This window comes from Cervus elaphus, chromosome 17 (genome assembly GCF_910594005.1).
Source record: "Cervus elaphus chromosome 17, mCerEla1.1, whole genome shotgun sequence".
NCBI lineage: Eukaryota > Metazoa > Chordata > Mammalia > Artiodactyla > Cervidae > Cervus > Cervus elaphus.
The window spans coordinates 8,965,133-8,985,271 of record NC_057831.1 but is presented as its reverse complement, the minus strand read 5'-3'; the positions used below and the strand labels follow the sequence as shown (position 1 = coordinate 8,985,271).

The 20,139-nt window shown below is 38.7% G+C and overlaps 1 protein-coding gene, 1 long non-coding RNA gene and 1 pseudogene across 4 annotated transcripts in view; 1 reads left to right on the top strand and 2 right to left on the bottom strand.

Annotated features, from left to right (window-relative positions):
- Positions 1–6,217, bottom strand: part of LOC122673498 — a 163,373-nt gene extending 157,156 nt beyond the window's left edge. Inside the window, exon 1 of the long non-coding RNA XR_006334696.1 lies at positions 6,024–6,217. This is a non-coding gene — a long non-coding RNA (uncharacterized LOC122673498). The remainder of the gene's footprint in view (positions 1–6,023) is intronic.
- SYNPO2 (synaptopodin 2) overlaps positions 1–20,139 on the top strand; it is a 200,367-nt gene that overhangs the window by 136,619 nt on the left and 43,609 nt on the right. For all 3 annotated transcript variants that reach the window (XM_043871342.1, XM_043871343.1, XM_043871344.1), the window contains exon 2: positions 19,667–19,818. In XM_043871342.1, coding sequence (XP_043727277.1) covers positions 19,667–19,818 — 152 coding nt within the window. The remainder of the gene's footprint in view (positions 1–19,666; positions 19,819–20,139) is intronic.
- On the bottom strand, positions 8,303–9,047 carry LOC122673497 (annotated as a pseudogene).

Genomic DNA, 20,139 nt, shown 5'->3' with positions numbered 1-20,139 from the left:
GTCAAAGGCTTTGGCATAGTGAATAAAGCAGGAATAGATGTGTTTCTGGAATTCTCTTGCTTTTTTGATGATCCAGCAGATGTTGGCAATTTGGTCTCTGCTTCCTCTGCCTTTTCTAAATCCAGCTTGAACATTTGGAAGTTCGTGGTTCACGTACTGTTGTAGTCTGGCCTGGAGGATTTTGAGCATTACTTTACTAGCATGCGAAATGAGTATAATTGTGTGGTAGTTTGAACATTCCTTGGCATTGCCTTTCTTTAGGATTGGAATGAAAACTGACCTTTTCCAGTCCTGTGGCCACTGCTGAGTTTTCCAAATTTGATGGCATATTGAGTGCAGCACTTTCACAGCATCATCTTTTAAGATTTGAAATAGCTCAACTGGCATTCCATCACCTCCACTAGCTTTGTTCATAGTGATGCTTCCTAAGGCTCACTTGACTTCATATTCCAGGATATCTGGCTCTAGGTGAGTGATCACACCATTGTGATCGTCTGGGTCATGAAGATCTCTTGTACAGTTCTTCTATGTATTCTTACCACCTGTTCTTAATATCTTCAGCTTCTGTTAGGTCCATAGCATTTCTGTCCTTTATTGAGCCCCTCTTTACATGAAATATTCCCTTGGTATGTCTGATTTTCTTGAAGAGATCTCTAGTCTTTCCCATTCTGTTGTTTTCCTCTATTTCTTACATTGATCGCTGAGGAAGGCTTTCTTATCTCTCCAGGCTATTCTTTGGAACTCTGCATTCAAATGGGTATATCTGTCCTTTTCTCCTTTGCTTTTCGCTTCTCTTCCTTTCACAGCTATTTGTAAGGCCTCCTCAGACAGCCATTTTGCTTTTTTGCATTTCTTTTTCTTGGGTATGGTCTTGATCCCTGTCTCCTGTACAATGTCATGAACCTACATCCATAGTTCATCAGGTACTCTGCCTCTCAGGTCTAGTCACTTAAATCTAGTTCTCAATTCCACTGTATAATCATAAGGGATTTGATTTATAGTTAAAAGGACATGCCAAAAAACCTGAAAATAATAATCATAAACTCATTTTTGTAGTCTCCTTGAAAAGTATGGTTATTGTGAAGCTCAAAAGAGTTACCACAGTCTCTAGGAAGAAAGTCACTCAATAAAGATCTGTCTTTAAGTCACTCATTCACACACACCCACACACACATAGAACTGATTGGCCCACAACATATTTCCTTAAAGTATTGTATAGAAAATACTACCAGGCATCAAAGAACGGGCTTCAGGTTCCCTGGGAAGTTTGTTTAAAATGCACATATATAGGTCCCAGGTGCTAAGATTTGGTTTTTGTGGAAGAGAGGGGAATAAAAACTTGACTTCTGCATTTAAAAATTCCTCTCCAGAGAGTCTGATGTTCCTGAAGGTTATAAACCCCTGTCCTAGAGGGCCATCACTGGTTGACGAGCCTTTAGTATAGGACAGTCTTGAATCCTAATGTATATGTATATGAATCACTGGGGGATCTTAAAATGCAGATGTTGGTTCATCTGGGTTGGGAGATAGAATTCTGTGGGTCTAACAAGTCCCCAGGTGGTTCCAATGTTGCTTGTCTGTGAATTCACTTTGAATAGCGACGATGGGATTTTTCCAGCCATTTTGTAGCTGAGCTAACAGGCGTTTGTTTTGAAGTATTCTACAAGATGCTGCTGTTGATATTTAGTATCTATATTGTGTCCAACTCTGCGACCACATGGACACTATCCCGCCAGGCTCCTCTGTCCATGGAGTTTTCCAGACAAGAATACTGGAGCAGGTTACCATTTCCTCCTCCAGGGACTCTTCCTGTCCCAGGGATTGAACCTGTGTCTATAGTATCTCCAGCATTGGCAGGCAGATTTTTTACCACTAGCACCACCTGAGAAGCCCTTATGTTAATAAATGAATATTGTTTAGTCCCTAAGTCAGGTCTGACCATTTTGTGAACCCATGAAATATGAACTCCCCAGGTTGGTAGGTGCCCAATATGCTCCTGGAGATCAGTGGAGAAATAAATCCAGAAAGAATGACGAGACAGAGCCAAGGCAACAACAACACCCAGTTGTGGATGTGACTGGTGATGGACGCAAGATTCAATGCAGTAAAGAGCGATATTGTACAGGAACCTGGAATGTTAGGTCCACAAATCAAAGCAAATTGGAAGCGGTCAAATGGAGATGGCAAGCGTGAACATCAACATTTTAGGAATCAGCAAACTAAAATGGACTGGAATGGGTGACTTTAACTCAGATGACCATTATATCTACTACTGTGGGCAAGAATCCCTTAGAAGAAATGGAGTAGCCATGATAGTCAACAAAAGAGTCTGAAATGCAGTCCTTGGATACAATCTCAAACATGATAGAATGATCTCTGTTCATTTCCAAGGCGAACCATTCAATATCACAGTAATCCAAGCCTATGCCCCAACCAGTAACACTGAAGAAGCTTAAGTTGAATGATTCTATGAAGACCTACAAGACCTTCTAGAACTAACACCCAAAAAATAGGTCCTTTTCATTATAGGGGACTGGAATGTAAAAGTAGTAAGTCAAGAAACACCTGGAGTAGCAGGCAAATTTTGCCTTGGAGTACAGAATGAAGCAGGGCAAAGGCTAATAGAGTTCTGACAAGAGAATGCACTGGTCATAGCAAACACCCTTTTCCAACAGCACAAGAGAAGACTCTACACATGAACATCACCAGATGGTCAATACCAAAATCAGATTTATGATATTCCTTGCAGCCAAAGATGGAGAAGCATTATACAGGCAGCAAAAACAAGACCGGGAGCTGACTGTGGCTCAGATCATGAACTCCATATTGCCAGATTCAGATGTAAATTGAAGAAAGTAGGGAAAGCCACTAGATCATTCAGGTATGACCTAAATCAAATCCCTAATGATTATACAGTGGAAGTGAGAAATAGATTCAAGGGATTAGATCTGATAGAGTGCCTGAAAAGTATGGACAGAGGTTCAGACATAGTACAGGAGGCAGGGATCAAGACCATCACCAAGGAAAAGAAATGCAAAAAAGCAAAATGGCTGTCTGAGGAGGCCTTACAAATAGCTGTGAAAAGAAAAGAAGCAAAAGGCAAAGGAGAAAAGCAAAGATAAACCCATTTGAATGCAGAGTTTCAAAGAATAGCAAGGAAAGACAAGAAAGCCTTCCTCAGCAATCAATGCAAAGAAATAGAGGAAAACAATAGAATGGGAAAGACTAGAGACCTCTTCATGAAAATTAGAGATACCAAGGGAACATTTCATGCAAAGATGGGCTCAATAAAGGACAGAAATGTATGGACCTAACAGAAGCAGAAGATATTAAGAAGAGGTGGCAAGAATACACAGAAGAACTATACAGAAAAGATCTTCACGACCCAGATAATCACAATGGTGTGATCACTCACGTAGAGCCAGATGTCCTGGAATATGAAGTCAAGTGAGCCTTAGGAAGCATCACTATGAACAAAGCTAGTGGAGGTGATGGAATGCCAGTTGAGCTATTTCAAATCTTAAAAGATGATGCTGTGAAAGTGCCGCACTCAATATGCCAGCAAATTTGGAAAACTCAGCAGTGGCCACAGGACTGGAAAAGGTCGGTTTTCAATCCAGTCCCAAAGAAAGACAATGCCAAGGGAAGTTCAAACTACCACACAATTGCACTCATCTCGCATGCTAGCAAAATAATGCTCAAAATCCTCCAGGCCAGACTACAACAGTACGTGAACCACGAACTTCCAAATGTTCAAGCTGGATTTAGAAAAGGCAGAGGAAGCAGAGACCAAATTGCCAACATCTGCTGGATCATCAAAAAAGCAAGAGAATTCCAGAAACACATCTATTCCTGCTTTATTCACTATGCCAAAGCCTTTGACTTTGTGGATCACAACAAACAATGGAAAATTCTTCAAGAGATGGGAATACCAGGCCACCTGACCTGCCTCCTGAGAATCTGTATGCAGGTCAGGAAGCAACAGTTAGAACTGGAGATGGAACAACAGACTGGTTCTCAAATTGGGAAAGGAGTACGTGGAGGCTATATATTGTCACCCTGCTTATTTAACTTATATGCAGAGTACATCACGACTAACACTGGGGTGGATGAAGCACAAGGTGGATTCAAGATTGCCGGGAGAAATATCAATAATCTCAGATATGCAGATGACACGACCCTTATGGTAGAAAGTGACGAAGTAAAGAGCCTCTTGAAGAAAGTGAAAGAGGAGAATGAAAAAGTTGGCTTAAAGCTCAACATTCAGAAAACTAAGATCATAGCATTGGTCCCATCGCTTCATGGCAAATAGATGGAGAAACAACGGAAAAAGTAACAGACTATTTTTTTCCCCTCCAAACTCACTGCAGATGGTGATTGAATCCATGAAATTAAAAGATGCTTGCTCCTTAGAAGAAAAATTATGACCAACCTAGACAGCTTATTAAAAAGCAGAGTCATTACTTTGCCAACAAAGGTCCATCTAGTCAAAGCTATGGTTTTTCCTGTAGTCATGTGTGGATGTGAGAGTTGGATTACAAAGAAAGCTGAGCACTGAAGAATGGATGCTTGCGAACTGTGGTGTTGGAGAAGACTCTTGAGAGTCCTTTGGACTGCAAGGAGATCCAACCTGTCCATCCTAAAGGAAATCAGTCCTGAATATTCACTGGAAGGATTGATGCTGAAGCTGAAACTCCAATACTTTGGCCACCTGATGCAAAGAACTGACTCATATGAAAAGGCCCTTATACTGGGAAAGATTGAAGGTGGGAGGAGAAGGGGATGACAGAGGATGAGATGGTTGGATGGCATCACTGACTCAATAGATAGGAGTTTGCATAAACTCTGGGAGTTGGTGATGGACAGGGTGGCCTGGCGTGCTGCAGTCCATGGGGTTGCAAATAGTCGGACTTGACTGAGCTACTGAGGTGAACAACTGGTGGATTGTAGCCCGCCAGGCTCCTCTGTCCATTGGATTTTTTAGGCAAGAATACTGGAGTGAGTTCCCATTTCCTTCTTTAGGGTACCTTCCCGACACAGAGATTGAACTCAACTCTCCTGAATTGGCAGGCGGATTCTTTACCACTAAGCCACGGGGGAAGCCCATTCTACAAGATACTGTTGTGTTAATGGGAGACAGCATTGTGTTGTGAAAAGATAATTCATCCAGCAAGCACTGACTAAGCATTCACTGCATATTAGGTTCTTAGATCTTTGTGTTTCTGACTCACCTTGGCCTTTCCTCATGAGGCTCCTGTTTGTGTCCTTTAGAAAACCTTACCCCCTCCAATAATCCTTGGCTGTATATCCCTGCTGTGTGTTCCCACTGCATATTGCGTTAACTTTAATCACGGGAGTTGTCATACTTGGTTATAATTACCTACTTTCTTGTTTATCTTAGAATATAAAGCTTTTGAGGGCACTTCAGACCTCAGAACTCTGTCCATGAAAGCCAAGCACTGACTATGTAGGACAATTACTAAACCAATTAATTAAATGAGGTAATGTAAGCAAAGCCTCCAGTTCCAGCTAACTCCATTTCCTTTGTAAATTCTACACTGACCTCCAGCTAAGTGAAGAGAGAATAGCTGAGGGCTCTTGCCTACCTCTGCAAGGCTCCCTCTGGCTGGCTCTGACTGACCAAGAACTATTTGTCCAGATGATGACAGTGTTGTAGTCTCTCGTCAATCAGAAATAAATGGGAGAAGTATTAGTCAGTCCCAGCAAGGAGCATGACGGTTTTAAAATGCATCCACAGAACACTTACCTGGACACAGAGGGCACTTGGGGTGGCCTGGTTTCTCTTCTTGAAGTATGGGGTTTGGAAATCACCCCCACAGCCCAGCTCAGCTCTGCAGAGCTGCCAGGCAGGCGGCACGCATAGGAAGCTGTGGCAGCACCTGCAGCAGTGTCCCAGATCCCGCGCCTCACACTGCCTCTGCTCACGTGCTTACCTCCAGAAACTGCAACCAGGCCCACATCTGGTGATGCTGTATGTTTTACTGGTTGCCTTGTGACCTTACCTCTCATGGGGCCAAGGGAATGATGGCGAAATGGAGTGACTGGCAGGAGCAGCTGCAGAGCTGCTGGCGTGGCCATCCCCTTTGCTGGGGAAAACTCAGTTATCTCTGATGTTCAGTATCCAATAGGACCAGTTTTCTTCCACAGATACACTGGGAATTTCCCATTCATCACGTGATACTTTTGTAGTAATTTCAAACCTAAAAGAGATGACAAAGAAAGAATACATAGAAATTAGCAGGCTTGGGAGCAACTATTGGTCCATTGCTAAAGGAAGTTGAAATAGACTTTGGATAAAATTAAATTTACTCATTTTGTTATTGTTGTTCGGTCTCTAGGTCGTTTCCGACTGTTTTTGACCCCATGGACTGTAGCCTGCCAGGCTCCTCTGTTCATGGGGTTTCCCAGGCAAGAATACTGGAATGGGTTGCCATTTGCTTCTCCAGGGGATCTTACTGACCCAGGGATCAAACCCATGTCTCCTGCGTTGGCAGGCAGATTCTTTACCACTGAGCCACCAGGAAAGCCATATTGACATATATTTAGCACATATTTATTGCTTGCCTATATGTGTAAGACATACATTGGGCTATAAAAGAATCAAAGATCTCTGAACTGCAGTTACAGCTCTCAGTGAATTTCGACTAGCCAGTAGTTTGGAAACTGAAAAGAAGTTATTTTCAAAAACCCTTGACACTCCAGCCCAGTTCTCCTCTCTCAGACAATCTGGGTTGAAACTGCTTGTTTCTGCATTTATCCAGATCACCAGAGTGATCTTTTATTTAAATTCATGGCTGTAGCATGAGCTCTTAACACATTCTCTTAAAATGTATCCCTTCCTGGCTTCTGTCAGCCTTTCTTCCCTAGGCTGGACCTTACTCTGGTTTGTCCCTGCATTGTCTTTGATGGAATTTCCTTTTCTCAAACTCAGACACCTAAGAGGCTAAGGATGCATATCATGTATCCCGGTCCCTTGAGATGTGGTTGTTGTTGCTAGTCGCTAAGTCATGTCTGACTCTTTGCGACTCCCTTAACTGCAGCACGCCAGGCTCCCCTGTCCTTCACTGTCTCCTGAAGTGTGCTCAGATTCATATCCATTGACTCGGTGATGCTATATAACCATCTCATCCTCTGCCACCCCTTTCTCCTTTTGCCTTCAATCTTTCCCAGCATCAGGGTCTTTTCCAATGAGTCGGCTCTTTGAATCAGGTGGCCAGAGTATTGGAGCTTCAGCAACAGTGCTTCCAATGAATATTCAGGGTTGAGTTCCTTTAGGATGGACTGGTTTGATCTCCTTGCAGTCCAAGGGATTCTCAAGAGTCTTCTCCAACACCAATTCAAAAGCATCAATTCTTTGGTGCTCAGCCTTCTTTATGGTCCAACTGTCATATCCAAAAATGACTACTGGAAAAACCATAGTTTTGACTATATGGACTTTAGTTGGCAAAGGGATGTGTTTGCTTTTTAATATGCAACCTAGGTTTGTCATAGCTTTCTTTCCAAGGAGCAAGTGTCTTTTAACTTCATGACTGCAGTCACCATCTGCAGTGATTTTGGAGCCCAAGAAAATAAAATCTGCCACTGTATCCAAATTTTCCTCTTCTCTTTGCCATGAAGTGATGGGACTGGATGCCATGATCTTAAGTTTTTGAATGTTGAGTTTTAAGCCAGCTTTTTCACTCCCCTCTTTCATCCTAATCAAGAGGCTCTTTAGTTTCTCTTCACTTTCTGTCGTTAGAGTGGTGTCATCTGCATATTGAGGTTGTTGATATTTCTCCCGTTAGATGAGTAGTTCTCAAAGTGTGGTCTGCAGACTTCTAGGGTCTCTTAGATGCTTTCAATGGATCTGTGAGGTCAAAATGATTTTCATAATGGTACTAAAGACATTGGTGGTTTTTTTTTTTCCTGTATTGACATTTGCATTGATGGTGTAAAAGCAAAAGTGAATGATACCTTAGCATTTGAGGCAGTATTAGGAGTCCTTGTATTCATCACTGTCATCATTTCACTTAAGAAACAAGATGGTGGTTTCACATAGGAATGTCCTGGACAAAGCAGTAAAACGTTTGCATTTTATTAAATTTATAGCACATATCTTTTAATATTTTGTGTGACAAAATGAAAACACATGTATGGCATTTTGAATGTTTTGAGGAAGCACTTGCACAATTTTTTGAGCTGCAAGCTCAATCAGTGATTTTTTTTTCCCATAGAACATCATTTTTACTTTATTTATTTATTTTGATTTTTGATCTTATTTATTTGTTACTCTTAGAACGTCTCATTTTTGACTGGACTCAGAAGTAGAAGCTCTCAGAGAGGACAGCCTCTGTCTCTGGGCAATCTGTTCCTGCCGTTTTTCTTTGGCCTCCTTCATTCTCTTGGCCAAAAGTTTAGCATATTCTGCAGCCTCTTCTTTATTTTTCTTAGTACGCTGTTTCTTCAGAGCAATACACCGGCGTTTGTGTTGCAGAACTCGTGGAGTCACGAGACGCTGAATCTTGGGTGCTTTAGTCCAAGGTTTCATACCGTCTTTGTTTAGGGGCTTTCACACAACATACGGGCGCACATCATCTTCTTTAGAGAGACTGAAAAGTTTTCAGATTCTGCTAGCTCTTTTGGGACCCAGGCGACGAGGCGCTGTAGTAACAGTAAGTCCAGGAATATCCTTCTCCCCCTTTTTCACGATGACCAAATTGAGAACACTCAGATTGGCATCCACAATGCGACCCCCTACAGATTTGCGCTTTCTCTCTCCAACCCTCCTTGGTCTGTAACAAGAATGCCCCTTACTCAGTAGCAGGCGAACTCAGCCATGGGCTAAGATACCCTGCTTCATGGGGAAACCCTGCTTATCGTTCCCGCCACTGATTCGGACCACGTAACCCTTCCATTCTTCACCCAGAGCATCAGCAGCAACTTCTGTGGCCATACGCTTCTTGTAGAAGGTACGAAGTTTTCGTTCATCGTCCACTTCAATGAGCTTCTGGCAGCCAGTGGCCGGGAGAAGAGATGTTCAGCTTCATTCTGAAGCAGCCGACAGCCTCCGAGGTGCCACGAAAAAGAGCTCATTTTTACTTTAAAGACTGACTGATAACCTACAATTATTTAAACTTGGGTATTCAGCAGACATCTTCTAGAAAATGAGCAAAGTGAGCTTGTCACTTCAAGAAAAACAACTGACAGTACTTGTGTATTTTCAAGGGAAAATCAGAAAGTTGCACCTGCTGCCATGAATCTGACAACTTCCCAATACTTACAGATACCGAAAGAGTGGGACATGATTTAGCAACTAAACAACAATACTTAACACTTCTCTGGTGAGGTCATTGCTGATATTAAGGAGGGTGATTTTGTATATCGTACAATCCATGGTGTTGCAAACAACTGGACATGACTGAGCAACTAACACACACATGCACATGATTAAATGTATCAACATTTAGAAGATCTGCATAATTCATTGAACCAATATTTTCTGAATGACTAGTGTATAATGTAACAGAATCATGCATAGGTTAAAGATCTATCCAAAGTGCAAAAGAGACTGGGGGATTTTAATATAATGAAGTATGAAAAGTTCATGGCTATGATTTCCGATTCTACATTGCAACTTGAGAAACAGTCACTTACTGAGTTTGATGTAGTGTCATGGAATATCCAAAATTATCTGAAGGGCTGTTAACATACCCTGCCCTTTTCTAACTATGTTTCTGTATGAAGCTAGATCTTCATACACTTTAGTCAACACAGTGTAAAACAACAGAATGAATGCAAAAGCATATAAGAGAATCCAGCTGTCTTGTGTTAAGCTCAGACATTAAAGACATTTAACAGAAATGCAAAAACCATATCACTATGTTTACCAAATTATCTTAGCATCAGAAAACATGGTTATTTTTCATCAAACATTTGTATTAACATATTATTGGATTGACAAAAATCTCGTTTGGGTTTCCCATAAAATGAACTTTTTGGCCATCTATTAATAAAATTAATTAATAAAAATTAATAGATCTTTTTATTTCTAACGTGGTAAATACCAATAGATAGAACTCACAAGGACAAAATAGTTTTTTTAGGTCCTCAATTATTTTTGAGAGTGTAAATAAGTCTTTAGACCAAAATGGTTGAGAGTTGCTGCCTTAGGTCACACACTTTTATATACTAATGATTGACTAAATGAACTTCCAGTTAACTAAAACTTTGGAGGATATCATTCAAATTGGCCCTTCCCTGAAAGGCATAGTCCTTGATTAACACTCCCAGGCCCCCTGTATCAGCATATCTAGAGCTATGGAAAAACAGATACATTTTTCAGGGTACATGAGACATATTCACATCTGAAATTAAATAATTTCAGTAAAAACACCAATACAGGCAAAGTATTTAGGAGCTCAGATTATGAATTCTAATCCAGTTCTCTATTAGTGTAGCAATGCCTTAGGCCTAGTTCTACCTTTAAACGGAAAAGCTTCTATTTTATCTGTTTGGAATGATATTCTTTCTAAAAGATGTCATATGTTTTTCTACATCTAATCAACCTACCACAATTATTTAAATATTTTAAATGACTTGTGATCATTATTATTAATTCCTATTATTATACTCAAATACAGTAGAGGCACTAAGTCTCATTGAGCATGTGGAAGTTTTTTACACTTTAATTAAATGTATTCTGAGTTTGCTTTTTTAAAGATTTTCATGTGTTTTAAGGCTTTTACTTTCTTGCTTTGGTGTTGTATTAACTGTAACATCTTTAACAATGTTCATGTTTGCCTCTCCATTTCTAATTTCTGTAAACCAAACAAAAAAGCTTATTAGAATTGTATAAAATTGAGCAAATAGACTGAAAAAAGATCCCAGATACTTAGAGTGATGTACAGAAGTTTTAGGTAACTATATTTTTTACTATATTTTAACCACTCAAAATACTGTTGAGCATACTTACAGGTTTTTTAGATAGCTAAATTCTTACTAGATGAGGTATTACAGAATAATAACCATCTAGTTAATAGTTGGGTGTACAGTTAATAAATATAAACAGAGACTTGAGAAAGCCACATAGTGAGTTCGAGCTTGACTCTTGTCTGAGTCTCCCTAATTATACTACTTATTTATCTAATCTTTTAGGTTTTACATGTGCTTTTTTTAAATGAGGTCTTGAAAAAAAATTTTCTTTAATTCTGTGTAAATATTTATAAAAAGAATGTGCATATAGTTCAAAGCCTTTGTGCAATCTTTCAGAATTTAATCCAACAAAAGAGTAGACAGGGACATGTCCTACATAAGGCTCTGGTCCATTGGTGTTTTTCTGAAAGAGCTGGGATGTTTACATTCTTTGGAAGGAAAGAAGAGCAGAGAATACCATTCCATATTTGTACTTGTTGGTTTTCTAGCATCATGGTGGCTGCTTTGTAACAGCTCATAGCACTTACACTGTGGCATCGTTTCAGCCTGTGGAATCACATTGGTATGCAGATTCTTAAGTATGCAGCCCCCATGGATTAAGGCCCTCATTCCTGTCAAAGAGAGTTATTTACTTCAGGAATTTTTCCAAAGTTGCTACCAGGAATACTTTATACTTTTATGGTGACTTGGTCCCTAAGGATAAAGACAGTCATCCAAAAGGAAAACTTTTTGCCAAGTAACTGGACATATATTTACTGCGCAGAACAGAAAAATTCTTAATCTTCATCAATTTGAGAACAGAGTGTTGAGTGTGGATTCCTAGTGTCTACTTGTATTTTGCACCCATGACCCGACTTGTATATATAGTTGAAGAATTATTTTCACTAGACAATTCGTGTAATTTAATTTCTTATTAAGTTCTTCATATACTTATCAATGCTTTAATGGAGAAAAGCCTTGCTTAATTTTAGGAATTATCTACTCCAGTACTCTTGCCTGGAAAATCCCATGGACAGAGGAGCCTGGTAGGCTACAGTCCATGGGGTCACTAAGAGTCGGACACGACTGAGCGACTTCACCTTACCTTACCTTATTCTTCTTTTAGAACATTTGTCTGGACAACAGGAGATACTGATAATCATTTCACTTTATTCCTTCTAAGTTCTTCACAAACTAATATTAAGTTCCTAGTAAATACTCTACAGTGGCTTTTCTGAAACTTCCTTCCTTGTCCTCAAGTTTTAACCCCCCTCTGTTTTTCCTCCTTTGTTTTTGGCAGATGGTGACCCCATACAATTTATCTAGTGTAAGTTCCTGCACTGTCTCTCCTGTCTGTCTTGAAATATCAGCATTTGTGTCCATCTTTTTTTCCTTTTCTGTATCTGAGAAACAGTTGCCCTTTTACCTCTTGTCCTTTTTTTACCTTCTATGTTTGCCCTTAATTCTCTCTTTCTATATCAGCTCATGGTTCATTCTGCAAATGGTTCATTTGCAGAAAATAGACACCTCTCTAGTTCGTGCTTATAGAATTGTTGAAAGCTCTGGAAAGACAGGGCCCTCAGAAATGGCTTCAGACAACACTGCAGAACTGGCTATCCAAAGGATTGGCAACATTTGCCACAATCAGGAAATTAAGGAGTCAGGAAGCTATTGGGCTGGCCCAGTGCTAGGTCTAGGGTTACATACCTTAGCTGTGATTTGGGACTAAGAAGCTGCCAGTAGAACTGCTGTATCCAGAGTAACAGTCATCTACCAGATCTGCAGCAGCAAGATGGATGCCTTACAGTCTAATTCCTCTCTTTGCTTAATTCAGTTTCAAGTGCAAGTTTCTTCCAGGTGCACCTTCTTGTTGAAATTGAATCACACCTAGAACCTAAGCTGAAGGAGAGTCTGGGAAATGTTATTTTACCTCCTTTGCCTCTGCCGCACACAAGACACATTCCAAGGGGCTTGAGACAAAAGTTAAGCAATCCATTCAACTGTTTGCCAGTCTTTTCTACTGACTTTTGATCTACTCAGTTACTAGTTTTATTTCTTATTTATTTATCCCAGTCTAGATATTTCCTCAACCTTTTTTTCCATTTCACTGTTTGAATTTCTGCACTAAATTCCAAGATTTTTTAACTCCTGCTATTAATATTTTTCTTGGGTTATTATTATTTTTATTACATGGTGTGCTGGTCCTTATTGTTTTCTTTTGCCTTGTCATCCTGAAACTGTTATGTTCCTATTGATTTCCAAAAATATTGTGCCATCGTAAACATGACTTCCCAACAACTTGTGAACTCAGTTTTGGTACTAGAAAACCCCTCATCAGGGGCTGAGGTTGGATTTTGGAATCTGGATAGGAAACTCATTAAAAGTAGGATTATTTGCTTATTTCTAAAACCTTAACCATACATCATTGGTCTTGCTGCACTTTCCACCAACTATTTTTCTGGACAGCTGATGAGTACAGGGTTACCTAAGTCTTCAGTTTAAGAGCCACTTGGGGTGAGGGAATGCTTATTAAATTTTGTCTCAGAAGTATGAGGTAAGTTTTGCCAAAAGCCTGAAGTGGAAAATTGAAGAATAGATTTGAATCAGTTCTAATGAGGTGGATGAAACTGGAGCCCATTATACAGAGTGAAGTAAGCCAGAAAGAAAAATACCAATACAGTATACTAACGCATATATATGGAATTTAGAAAGATGGTAACGATAAACCTATATGCAAGACAGAAAAAGAGTCACAGATGTATAGAACAGACTTTTGGACTCTGTGGGAGAAGGTGAGGGTGGGATGATCTGAGAGAATAGCATTGAAACATGTATATTATCAATTGTGAAACAGATCGCCAGTCCAGGTTTGATGCATGAGACAAGTGCTCAGGGCTGGTGCACTGGGATGACCCTGAGGGATGGGATGGGGAGGGAGGTGGGAGGGGGGTTCAGGACGGGGAACACATGTAAGTCCATGGCTGATTCATGTCGGTGTATGGCAAAAACCACTACAATATTGTAAAGTAATTAGCCTCCAACTAATATAAATAAATGAAAAAAAAATTATTTTTTTAAAAAGAAAGAAAATTGAAGAAGGGCTGGGGCTTCAGAAGGAGCTACTAGATCATAGACTACTTTCCAAATTCCATCAAAATGATTTTACTTGTCTGAGATCATGTCTCATCCTGTCTTGGTTATCTTTAGGCCCCAAGACTTTATTTTATGGATTAAGAATAGCCTTGCATGGGATAGGCTTATTTACACTAATTTTCTCTTTCCTTTTCATGTATTTTAATACATATAGTAGTGGAATTTAAGGAGGAGATTATCTTGGTTCTACCACTTACTCTGACATGTTTCAAGTGGACTTGTCAATGAACTGTATGTGAAAATACAGCCCATGAGTCAAGATTTAGTTTTGCTAACAGGAATCTGACACAACTGATATGTCACATACACAATACAGAATAGTTTAAGTACAAGGTTCTATGAGAACTCAAATCTTGTACTTGCTTTCTAGTCAGCTCTGGAAGATGTGGAAATCAAGCAATAGTAAGTTAATAGAAAAGGAGCTTCTTAAAATTTTACCAGGGAATTATTTATCATAAAAGTAAATAAGCAAAGCTGATACTCTTCTCAGATTTTATTTACAAAGTGAAATAATGTTAAATTTCTCAAAGAAGCCTTAACTTTACATTTTCACTTGGTGTCAGTAAAATAAATCTTACCTGACATGGGTCAAGAGGTTGTAAGCAATAGAACACAGTATTTTGTAAATATTTACATTACCAGTATTTCTCTTAGTTATATATCTGATTAAATTGAGAGACACTGAAGGGGAAAATAGTATTTATGGACAGAAGCTTACTCATCTGATTAATATATTAGGTGTGGAATGAGGTCTCTAAGGGAATGTTTTCAAAGAAAGGGAATTATATCGCATACTCACATAAGTGTGTTGTACCAAATCACAGTTTGTAAAAGACAGTTTTACTCAATTTTGAACCTGTAACATATTATTTTACAAGTAGTCATAATATTGACTATTTAAAAATTAGAGATTAAAAAATCTTTAAAGATTAATATATATAAAGCTCTTAAAATAATACAAGAGGAAAAAGGAAAACAAAATAAACAAAATCTGTCTTTTTCAACACTGGTTTATAGACTGACCAGGCAAGTTTTTCTCTTTCTCTAGTCTTTTCCATTTCCTCCCTGACTGCATGCACTGTATGTCAATTGTTTTTACACTCCTCCTCTCTCTTTCTTCATTCTAGGGTTCATGGTATCGAATTTAGACTATTGACGAGGAAGGCAACTTATGTGATGGTTTAGTTGCTAAGTCATGTCCAACTCTTGCAACCCCAGGACTATAGCCCTCCAGGCTCCTCTTTCCCTAGGATTTTCCAGGCAAGGATACTGGAGTGGGTTGCATTTCCTTCTCCAGGGGATCTTCCTGACCAGGGATCAAACCCGGGTCTCCTGCACTGCAGGCAGATTCTTTACCAAGCAAGCTACCAGGGAATCCCTGTGAGTAAAACCACAAGCTCTGAAGTTAGAATTCCTGTGTTCAATTTCTGGTCTTAGCTGCATAATTTTAGGCAAAGTACCTCACTTTTCTAAGTCTCTGTTTTCCTCTCCATAAAAATGAGGGTAATGACTGTCCATCTGAACACAGTCCATCTGAACACGTACAAGTAGAAGTACATTTATACTTCTCATCAAAGTTTTCTAGAGATAAATGATTTAAGGAAGTAAAGGGCTTAGCATAGTAAGTGCTCAATTTTAAAAAGCCACTAATATTTACATATTTATATTATTACTTCTGCTGGGAGACAATAAATAGGTTGGTCTTCTTCCACAATTCAGTTATGAAATATGTACTTATAGAGGAAAAGACACATAAAAAATTATTTATCTTAGATTATGATGAGCTAATACCAAGTATATGTATGAAAACTGAAAATGAATCCAGATATTTTCAAACATCTTATAGACTAAGTACTAACACTACAATTTTTCTTTGGCATGTTTTACTTGGCATGTTGTGTGTGTGTGTGTGTGTGTGTGTATAGGAAGTCAATGCATTCTTATTCAGTAATCCCTTCTTGAGCACCTCTGTGAGCTCTATGTGCATCATGGAACTTAACATATATTATTTCTAATCCTTATTAACCCTTAAGAGAAATCAAATTTATTAGTTTTATTTTACATTTTGGAAAACTAGAGCTTAAGGAGGTAATGCAATTCATCTAACCAAGTTCAGAGGGTTAGTAAGCACTGGGACCACAGGTTTGAAACCGACGCCTTCTTTCATGAGAGCTGGTGTTCTCTTCCACTAGGACGCATACTTTATGAATCTAGGCCTAATGCCCTGAGAAGACTGGTTGATAAGTTCATTCATAGAGATTCAGCATTGTAAATCTTAACAGTTTTTATGTCCAAATTTACTCTTTTTACTGACAAAGTATTTCACTTTAACAAGTATTTTCAGGGGTTAGAATTTTTACTCAGATTCATAATAATGCACAATTATACAAATTAGAAAAATGCATAATTGTATACATAAAGATCTTTTATACACTAATAAATGTTTATTCTTCATAATCACCTATGAATAGAATCATATTGGTGAAGCTGGTGATTTCAAGGGATATGTTTGGGCACAACTGACTCTGGCAGATAAACTTTGTTTAGTTTAGTCCTATCAAAAATAGAGAAAAATGTCAATGTATGGCAAAAACCACTACAATATTGTAAAGTAATTAGCCTCCAACTAATAAAAATAATTGGGGGGGGGGGAATAAATAATTGTTCAAACCAGAAAAAAAAAAATAGAGAAAAAGTAGTCCTTTAGAAAAGCCTTGTGGCAAGGAAAGTATCACCATATTTAACATGGTTCATGAGGGAAAAATATTTCCTGCTGTTCAGACAATTGTAAAAGGTCAACTAAACACAATCATAGCAGTTGATTCCAAATGTTGACCTCAGAATGTACGCTCTGAAGGAATGCTAATGGCTCCTACCATAGTGCTTTTGCTTATTTGGATTCCGCTAAAAGCTCCACTTGACAAGCACAATGATGAACTGCACCTTTCCCATCAAGCAACACATGTTTGGATGATAGACAGCTCTGTTAAGGTGGAGATTTGTTTATCTTCCAAGAACCAATTTTTCATCTTACTCTGCAAACCCATGAAGCTGCTTAAAACTCATATAACTTATTGCTGATAAATGGAACATCAGCTTCAAGATTGACCTTGGGGAAGGGGATACAGGATATAATGACACATCTGTTTTATCAACATAAAACCTCTTTGGTCTTCAAAAGGAGGAATTTTCTGTTCATATTCTAGTACATCTGACTCCACTGAATGAACGATTTTGTGCTTCAAAATATGTTTTATTGTCTTTTTTGTTATCTATTTTTAATCTATTTTATTATCTTTAAAAAATTAAATTTAAATGAATGAAATATGAATAACTCTATCCTTAACTTATATGTTCACTGTTGAGTATTGTTTTATCCTTGACTTATTAACAACTCTCTCATGATTCTCCATTATAATAATTTCACACAAGACAACTAAATATATCTGGCAGTCAATAAACAGATATTTTTCAAAACTGGGTAACTATTATTTTTCTCATTGCTCTGGCTGCATCCTTAAAGCCTTGGACATATTGAATTCATTTAATTTTTGCAATAAATTGTTGTGTGCTTTCAAAGAAGAAAGAACGAGATTGATTTTTTCAGAAAAGGGGAAGGCCTTCTTATAATTTATGACAATAAAAGAATAGACTCTCCCAGAACACAACTAACTTAAACACTGCAAATTTCATTAGCATCATTGTTCTGGCACTTAAAGATATGCTTCTGCCTCCAGGAGTATCATGTAAAATGTAAATGTACATGGAGATATAAACTTTAAAGCTATATCAGTCAGCAAATTAATTATCATTTAAGACCTTAGCAAGAGTTAGTGGGCAACTGTTAGAGATAAACTGAAATACATTTCGTGCCATATCAGAAGTGAGCCTGGCTATGAAAACATTCTTTAAGAAGTGTTGCTTACCTGGTTCTGAGCTCTTTGGACTCATAATCTTGATTATAATAGTCAAACAGGGATCCCTTTGGTGGAAAATAGATAGAAGATGACCTTAAAGTATTCTTAACTTTGAGATTGTGTGATCATGATACATGATTCATTAAAAACCATTAAATTCACATTGTAAAATGAAATCTAAACATTTTAGTATCATTTAGGGTCCCAGCAGAAAATAGGTGGCATATTCAAAGGAGTAATTAAAGATAATATAGCACAGGCTCGTGGAAATCAACAAATGAAAATGAAGCACCCAGAGGTCAAGAGCGGGAAGCTGTTATTACCCTTAGGTGTGAAGATGCAAGGAGGTGGTGTGTGTTATTGGAACACAACAGGAGTTAAGGCATGGTAAAGCGACATACAGACAGGAGCTCTGACTGTCTACGTCGAGGAGCAAAGCCATTGCCAAACCGTGGCCCAGCAGGTCCAGCAGGGAGAGCGTTTCCCTGCCCTCTCATTTCCCTTGCTCTTTATCTCTCGTTGGAGCTTCCTGTTGAACAAAGCCAACCAGGAGTCAGCATGCAAGGGAACTTGGCCACTGCAGGCTCTAGAGGCCAGAAAGCAGAGCCAGAGAGGGTAGAGAATGGGCTGAGGGAGAATGACTAGCACAACATTTTACCATAATCCTAATTACACAGAATGTTAACCTTCAGGAATACCTGAATGCTATTCCTCACTAAGGACCGGTGGGAGCTCTCTGCTGCTATTCTATTCCTCTGAGTTTCTCTTCTTCAGCATCTGAAAGTTCTCTTCTAGGTTTTTAGTCAGTTCTTGTTCCACTGAATCTGTGCTAGAATATGATACAGTCCTTAAGCAGGGTTGTTTTTATTTTTTGCAAAATAATCTTTTTTTTTTTTCCTTTTTCACTGCTGCTGCTGCTAAGTCACTTCAGTCATGTCCGACTTTGTGCGACCCTATAGACGGCAGCCCACCAGGCTCCGCCGTCCCTGGGATTCTCCAGGCAAGAACACTGAAGTGGGCTGCCATTGCCTTCCCCGCCTTTTTCGCTAAAGTTTGCTTATTATCAAGTCTTGAATAACTGATTTCAATGAAGGATTTTTCCCTTTGACATAATTCTTAACAGCCTGCTGCCTAATTTTCCGCATTTTACTGGAAGGGCTTTCATCAGTTTATTGAGCTATAGAGCTCTCTCCTTAAACTCATTGTCCTGCCCTCCATCTCCTTCTGATAGTTGGTGTTCCACCCACACTGTCAATGAGAAGGCTCTTAAAATTTACTTTAATGAGAGGAGACATGTTCTGATTAGATCAAGCATCACAGTATGAAATAATTATTTTTAATGTATAACTAAGTTAAACATTTGTCTTCGCCATTCTTCACTGTTCTTTATTTCATTATTCTCGTTCCTTCACTATAGATTTACTTTTTTTTTTTTTTGGTCTATTTACCTAGAAATCTATGAATTGAAAGTTTGACAGTATGGTATGTAATAAATTGTAACAGGGGTTAGAAGTGTTTAAGATCGTCTTATAGGTTAACAGGTGAATTAAAACTCAGGGCTGATTTAAGTTTGCAGATCTATTTACTACTCCCAAGTAAAAATTTCTCCAAGACAGTGGTGTGTTGTTTTTTTTTTTTACAAGTTATATAATTCTAATTATTGCCTCCTTTTTCACTCCACTCAGATCAGAAGCCAGAGCAAAGCCTCCGGGTCTGGGCTCTGTGAGGGGGATGAAGTGGTTTCTATCAATGGCAACCCTTGTGCAGACCTCACCTACCCAGAAGTCATCAAGCTCATGGAGAGCATAACAGACTCTCTCCAAATGCTCGTCAAAAGGTAAAAAGATTTGTTGGAATATTTATTTTCTCTTGAAGCTACATGGCAACGATTACAGTTCCTACTATCATATAAACTGTTCTCTATGGGGAAATGAGGGTTCTCTGTATGTCAGTATAAACAGAAAAACCATAGTGTTTGGAAAATGATAATTCTAATCAGCTGAATTTTCTGGCAAATTGAGAATTAACTTGAAAAGTTTGTTTCAAGAACTTTGTTGAAAATCTTAGGTATTTTAGACTACTTCCTTAGGAAGCTCAGTATATTGAGCATAATATAATACTTCTAGGTCAAGATTAACTATGATCACTAAATTATAAT